Source organism: Anguilla anguilla, chromosome 2, assembly GCF_013347855.1.
Source record: "Anguilla anguilla isolate fAngAng1 chromosome 2, fAngAng1.pri, whole genome shotgun sequence".
In the NCBI taxonomy this organism is placed as follows: Eukaryota; Metazoa; Chordata; class Actinopteri; order Anguilliformes; family Anguillidae; genus Anguilla; species Anguilla anguilla.
In genome coordinates, this window is record NC_049202.1 from 73,351,240 (window position 1) to 73,359,093 (window position 7,854).

Consider the following 7,854-nt stretch of genomic DNA (forward strand, 5'->3'; position numbering starts at 1 on the left):
GTAGAGTGACTGTGGAGTAGGCTAGTTTCGCCGGTACATGTTGTGCGCGTGCCCGCGCTTAAACAGAGTAGCCGGACTTGTGCGCTCTCTCTGATGCCGCACTATTCGGACCTGCGGCAACCTCCTCTCCCGCCCTCCTTATAAACAGGACTGTTTTGTATCGGTGTAAACGGGGCCGTTATCACTATTGACCGATTTCTGTCTCTCTCTCTTTTTAAAAAAAATTTTTTATACAAGCAAAACTGTTGCACACCGTCGTTTGCGACAGATATTTACTTTTCGTGATTTAAAAGGAACCGTTTTTTTTCTCTGTGTTTGGTATGAGGACGTTGTGGAAGTGTCATTAAAACTGAACAATATTGGTTCTGTTTACCTACTCGTTAAGCGATGTTTTGATAATTTCGTATCACATTGAAGCATAAAATAAAATTATGAGTATGTAAAAAAAAATATTTTCATGACAGAAAAGTTTTTGGGGACGCAACATTTGACAACAGATGAAACTAAAACGCATTCAGAATAAGCAAAGTTGGAAAAAATGGAATGAATAAACAAATAACATAAAAATTAATAAAAATTTAAATTTAAATACAATCATGGTAATAATAATATATATTTTTTAAATAATAATTATTATTGACAAATTTTTCTTGATCGGAGTAAACCAACGGTCTCGTGTTGGAATGTCTCTGAACCTCGTGCTTCTATGCAAAACTGCGACTAATCTTGAGTTTATGGACCGTTGTCTCCCCCTATCGATCAATATTGAACACATGATTTCGGTAGAGTTTTCCGCGAGAGGTAACGTTCACTTTTTCCTAATTATTATTATTATTGTTATAATAATAATAATAATAATAATAATAATAATAATAATAATAACAACAACTAAGATTATACCTTACAAATTTGCAAAGAAAATGTCAACTACTAAAATCGACTTCGGGCCGAAGGAGTTTTACTAAACTGTCAGATTTTCTCATGACACTTCTACAAAAATAGGTTGCACTAAAAAGTTTTCACCATTGTATATTCTAATGAATAAATAAGTCACGAGAGGTTCAACGTGGCAGCGGTGTCTAACTGATACTTAAACAATTTTGGAAGTCGAAACTTCATGGCGTTTCATATGTCATTACTATGATAATACGACCTGTTCTATCAACATTACTGATATTAATGCTACCACCTTATGACCACTGAAATATTTTATAAATATATACGCTTTAATATAGCGGATGTGAGAGCACGATGTCACGAACGACTGATTCATAAAAAATGCTTACGACAGCGAAGTCTGTATTTAATTGTGAGTATATAATGAATTATATCTTGTTTATTGCATGGTGTAAGTAGCGATAAGCAAAACTTTACGAATAGCGCAAACAAATTACAATGAGTTTTAATCAGGTGGAAGACAGAAAGGTTATTAAGCAGAAAGAATATGGATAAAACTCAAAAATCCTTATTCCAGTTTTTCACAGGTATCAATATAATTATAAGAAAAATCAATTCACAGGCGAAAACGGTCGCCAGAAAATAACTAGTTATGGCTCTCCAACGCATATATGGCGAAATTGTGCGTTTTACTAGATTCATTTAAGCACCAGTAGTTACGCTGAAGTTGACTGCGCCTAATAGTGTAGTTTTTTTTATTTTTACGATTGCATATTTTATTTATGTAAAAGCTCGATTTGCAGGCATTTATTAGTTAATCTTACGAGGAAAAGAGAAGGATCGTGTTCTGTCTCCGCCCCGAGCTCTCCGGCCCAATCCACGCTGTGCTGTCTAACTTGTGGCTTGTCTTTATAAAAAGGCACTTTGCAAGTGCGCTCCAGTCTTCAAAACTCACGGGCAACTTGGAAATAATACAGAAAGGGAACATTCTCGCGTTTTTGTCCACAGAGGTTTAAACAAATCGCATCGACGTTCGTTATTCAAGAGATGAAAAGCTCGCAGACTTGAAGCGGTATGATTGCGAGGTAACTTATTATTTTTCTGGAAAGCGCTCGTGCTTGTTATAAATAACAGCTTGAATTGTCAAAGGGACATTCGGCTAACTTTTTTCTTTTTATGCTTGCTGGAGCAAATCAAATTTGTAGCTATTGTGTTTTCTTCAACTCGTACTGGAAGGTTATTTTATTCAGCCAGGGCAGGCTGAAACCTTCCTTCATTCAGCTGACAATTTCACCTGTAGTCGTCCACCTAATACTTTCGTATGAATCTACTCGACCCCTTTTTAAAAATGACAGACGAGCAAGATAAGTGTCTATCTGACGTGCCGAGCCCGAGTATGTCAGAGGATTCTGCTGGGTCTCCTTGTCCTTCCGGATCTGGGTCTGACGCCGAGAACACACGCCCGCGCGACAACAGCCTGGCCAGAGCGGACGGTCAGCTGGTCGAATTCAAGAAGGACGAGGATGACAAATTCCCCGTCTGCATCCGCGAGGCGGTGTCCCAGGTGCTGAAGGGCTACGACTGGACCCTCGTGCCCATGCCCGTAAGGGTGAACGGATCCAGCAAAAACAAGCCGCACGTGAAGCGACCCATGAACGCCTTCATGGTGTGGGCGCAAGCCGCGCGCAGGAAGCTGGCGGACCAGTACCCGCATCTTCACAACGCCGAGCTCAGCAAGACGCTCGGGAAGCTGTGGAGGTACGTTTTTATTTATTTATTTGTCGCTTTTCTTTCTCTGTTTTTATAGACGCCGAACAAACGTCTGCAGTGTTGCCTCGCATGGTACAGCTGCAGAATCGAAACGCTGCAAATCATTGACGGCTCTCCTTGATATTCAGAGGATTTGTCATGGGTTGTATTCGGCAACTATGAATTCCCTGTCATGTGTTATGTATATTTTGCATATGTGTGTGCCATTGACACGGCATTTTAAACTGGCATTAAGTGTTGTTGTTAGTTTATTTTGCGTTTTGTTACAAATATCAAAGAATTGCGAGCTTTTGGTTTTCCAAATTAACGACGTTTTTTCTTAAAAGTATCTTAAACCACGTTTACTTATAAATAACGACTTTCGAGGTATCTGCTTTGGTCCAGAAAAGTTTCAGTGAAACGTCTTTACCCGTCCGTGCATTAACTTTGCATATTCCTCTTCGCTTCAGATTGCTGAACGAGGGAGAAAAACGTCCGTTCGTCGAGGAGGCCGAGCGCCTGCGCGTGCAGCACAAGAAAGATCACCCCGATTACAAGTACCAGCCTAGGCGGAGAAAGTCCGCGAAGAACGGGCAGGGCGAGGGCGAGGACGGCTGCGAGCAGACCCACATCTCACCCAACGCGATCTTCAAGGCACTGCAGCAGGCGGATTCGCCCGCGTCCAGCTTGGGCGAGGTGCACTCCCCAGAAGAACATTCAGGTAACTACCGACAAAAACAAAACAAAACAAAAAACAAATAAACAACAAAAACCCGCGTCTGAACGCCGTGTTGAACGACGAACTATATATATAGCCTACATATACATAACGACGATATGTATATTTCTTATATTCATAATTTTGTGTTTTCGATGCATGATTCTAAAACTAGGATGATGAAATGCCTACGTTGAGGCACTCTAGCAAGGACTAGGCTGTGAATAATTACACAGTTTATGAGCTGCAGTGCAAATACAACACCTTTCCTTGCCGCCAGCTTATCTCTTCCTTGTGAAAACCTCCCTATGATAATACCATTCTTTTTTTTTTCTGGGAAGAAAACTAATAAAAGCTTATCTCTCCATCACGTTGTGCTCTGCTCGCGGTAGTTTTAATAACTCCTTCTTCCTCCCCTCCTCCCCCTCCCCTTCTTCCTCCACAGGGCAGTCCCAGGGCCCCCCCACCCCGCCCACCACCCCGAAAACGGACACGCAGCAGCCGGGCAAAGTGGAGCTGAAGAGGGAGGGGCGCCCCCTGCAGGAGGCGGGCGGCGTTGCCGGAGCGACCGGGCGGCAGCTCAACATCGACTTCCGGGACGTGGACATCGGCGAGCTGAGCAGCGAGGTCATCTGCCACATCGAGACCTTCGACGTCAACGAGTTCGACCAGTACCTGCCGCCCAACAGCCATCCGGGCGTGTCCGTCTCCGCTGGGGGGGCGGCGGCGCCCTACGGGGGGAGCTACGGGGCGGGGCAGGCGTCCGGAGGGGGAGGGGCGCACGGCTGGATGTCCAAACAGCAGCAGCAGCAGCAGAACCCCCCGCTCTCTGCCCTGGGGGGGGAGCAGAGGCCCACGCACATTAAGACGGAGCAGCTGAGCCCCAGTCACTACAGCGAGCAGCAGCAGGGCTCGCCGCAGCCAATCAGCTACGGCTCCTTCAGCCTGCAGCACTACGGCTCCGCCCCCGCCGCCTACCCTGGGGTGGCGGCGCCGCGCGCCCCGCAGTACGAGTACTCCGACCACCAGGGCGGCGCCACCTCCGGCGGCTCCTACTACGGCCAGGCATCCGGCCTCTACTCCGGCTTCGCCTACATGGGCCCCCCCGGCCAGAGGCCCATGTACACCCCCATCGCCGACACCGCGGGGGTCCCCTCCGTCCCCCAAAACTCACACAGCCCCCAGAGCTGGGAACAGCAGCCTGTGTACACACAGCTCTCCAGGCCCTGAGGGAGAGAGGGGTAGGGGGAGACACAAAGAGAGAGGGAGAGAGGGATGGGGAGAGACAGAGGGAGGGGGAGAGAGGGATGGGGAGAGACAGAGAGATGGGGAGAAAGATGGGAGAGACAGGGGAAGAGAGAAGGAGAGAGAGAGAGGGAGTGTGTCGACACCAGGTTTGGGGTGGGGTGGGGGCCTAAATTACTTTTCAATTTAATACAGGACACGTACTTAAAATTTAGTTCCTGAATTGAATTTTAAAAATGTCCATGTTCCATGACTGTTCACACGCACACACACACGCACACACACGCACACACACACGCGCACACACACACACACACACACACGCACACACGCACACCTGGTGGGGATGTCGGGGGAATTGAGCAGTCTGACCCCAGAGGCTGGAGAGGTCTCAGCGAGCCAGAGCTAGACACACCGGAGACACGCGATGAGAAAAGCTGGACTTGAAACCTGAAAATATGCGAATGGTTCACGCTGTGCCTTCATACGAGGACTTGTGATAATTATATATATAAATATATATTTTTAGCCATAATTTACAACAGAAGAAAAAAGGAAATATATAATCCTCTGTGAGGACGTATTAATAATTGTTTTAGTATGTACTGTGTATGTTTTTTTTTCTTCCTTTTTTGTTTTTGAAGTTAATTTTTTGGGGGTGGGGGATTTATACCTTCTTTTTTAATTTTTTTAAAGCATTCTTCTTTTTTGTTTGTTTTTTTCCTGAATCTGCTACAAACCACTTTCTGTAGTGCAGTCTCTTCAAGGCCTTATTTCTTTTCTGACATATTTTTATACAGTCAGTAAACGTATCCCTTTTCTTTCTTCATCTTTTTTTTTTTTTTGAAAACTCTGCCGTGTGTTGCGCTTTTGGTTCTGCATACGTTTCTGTATATAACACTTTTAAAAGGTGATAAAATAAGATGTACTAAGTATGTGGATCGGAAAATTACCAGCCTGAGACAGCCATGTCTGTTCTTTTTAATTTAACGATCTGGTCACCAAAGGTCCTGCCTGGCGTTTCTTAAATTTCGCCCCGCGGACCGTCCGAGTTGTTTAAACTCACCGTGCAAGGTTACGTCAGATGTAGGAGTAGTTCAGTTTTGTTTTTGTTTGTTTGTTAGTTTTTTTCGTCGTCTGTTAAAGATGCAAGAAGTTTACACCAGAGGTGCCTGTTTGTTTCCGTGGCGATGGCCATGCCATCGCACACTGAAGTAACTACAGCTGAGACTATACTTCACTTTCTGACAGGAAGTGCTGAGACTATACTTCACTTTCTGACAGGAAGTGCTGAGACTGTACTTCACTTTCTGACAGGAAGTGCCAGCAGCCACAGGAAGTGACCTTTGACCCCCCTCCGTGACTGTTCCCCGCAGGCCACAGCCATGTTTGTCTTTAATTACAGACCCCCCAACCCCCCCCCCCCCCCCCCCCCCCCCCACCCCGAGCCCCTAACCGGTCTTAACCAGTTTAATTTATTTATTAGTAGATTAATTTTATTTCAAAGTAATTATTTGTGTTTTATTCTTTAATACAGCTGTATACAACTAATTAAAATTTCGGAATATAAAACATATGCATACTGTTTTTGTCTTTTGCAGAAAGCTGTTCTTGTTCAAATTTGGTACAAATTGTAACCATCTTGTTTATTTATCATTTGAAAATTTTTCTATTTTAAATGTTTATTTGTTCTTTGGCATCTAGTTGTGTACATATTACTTTTGATTGTGATAAATCTTGATTTGAAATTCTTTAACAAGAACTGGAAAATTTTCATACAGAATATTAAGAAAAGTTTATTTGAAGCAGTGGCTGAACATTTTTGTTCATAAAAGTACCAGCATTCTTTTTATTTTTTAAAAAGATTTATTTGATATTCTGTATTTCATATCTTAATACTGACATGGAGAATCTTTTAATGCAAGTGAACAAATCCTTTTTTTCTTAGACAAGTTTAACATGTTATTGTCTTTTAAAGAAGCTTATCTTTTGTATGATATTGTTTGCAATAAACAAGAAAATCTTGAAAAAAAATCACATTGAATGTATTGTGTTTGGTTTGGGAACAAGCGTACTGTTTTAACCAGTTTGCTACTGTATATTCAACTTCAACAGTCAGTTACAAAAGTAAATCCTATTTCCCGTAACAACTCAAATCTTAAGGTTTATTTTAAATGTAATAGTCAAGGAAAGCACTTAACATGAATATCAATAAAAAATTTGTGCATATACATATACATATTATTACCAGTGAGTGTGCGTATGCATGTCTGTGTGTGTGCATGTGTGTGTGCACACCGGAGTACAAGTTTGTATGTGTGTGTATGTGATTGTGTGCATGTGTTTTGGTGTGTGGGTGTGCCCATGCATATCTGTGTGTGTGTGGGTGTGTGCATGTATATCTGTGTGTGTGTGGGGGAGGGGGGAGGGGGGGTGTGCATGTATATCTGTGTGTGTGTGTGTGTGTGTGTGTGTCGAACTTGGAGTCCTTTTTTTCTGGAACTTTCTATTGCGTCAGCCGTGGCAGCGGGGTGCTGCAGAAGCCCATTGTGGAGCGTTTCATTGTGTTCCCCGGCAGCTCCAGTGAGAACGAGCGACTCCCTCGCCGCACATAAAACTCTGCCTGTTTACGGGGGAGACCTCGTTCCCCACCAGGAGCCGGTCGTTTGCAAAGACCCGCAGCCTCCTGCTACCGTTTTAAAGACCTTCAACTGCAACACCTCCTAATCCTTTACGGCGTACGGACACAAATACGTGATTAGAATGTTCTTACCCGAGCATTCCGTTGCTGATGTAACGATCACTGCCGTGCGTGACGACAGCTGAAAGCAACACGGTTCTAGAACACTGACCAAGAATTAAAAAAAAAAAAACATTCCAAAAGACCAAAAAAACTCAGTGTCAGCAGGATGATCATATGGAGGGATGATTACATGAAGGTAACACTCAAAAAGAGAGGGAAACTGCGCCAGGGTGTTTGACTCAGTTATTCTGGTTAAATTAAAATGTCATGTTTAACAACCCGAATGGCCTTAAAGGAATGCAATGAGCTCAGATACAGAAATATATATAATAATGTGTAACTGTTGTGCTCATAAAATATAGAGCAGGGGTGTCATGCCCAGAAGCGACATTAGTATTTGTAGACTTTCGTGGTTCCCTTGAGATCAGATACAGCCAACAAACGCTGAGACACATCCTTAACCCTTTGAAGAGTAGGCTTGTTTAAAGTGTTTTTTTTTTGT

General features: G+C 43.5%; 1 protein-coding gene across 1 annotated transcript; it reads left to right on the forward strand.

Moving 5' to 3' along the window:
* Positions 1-875: 875 nt before the first annotated feature.
* Positions 876-6,043, forward strand: sox9a (SRY-box transcription factor 9a). Its single transcript, XM_035407291.1, has 3 exons — positions 876-2,655; positions 3,117-3,367; positions 3,810-6,043. The coding sequence occupies exons 1-3, from the start codon at positions 2,219-2,221 to the stop codon at positions 4,592-4,594; spliced, it is 1,473 nt and encodes a 490-aa protein (XP_035263182.1). The 5' UTR covers positions 876-2,218; the 3' UTR covers positions 4,595-6,043.
* The last annotated feature ends 1,811 nt before the right edge of the window (positions 6,044-7,854 follow it).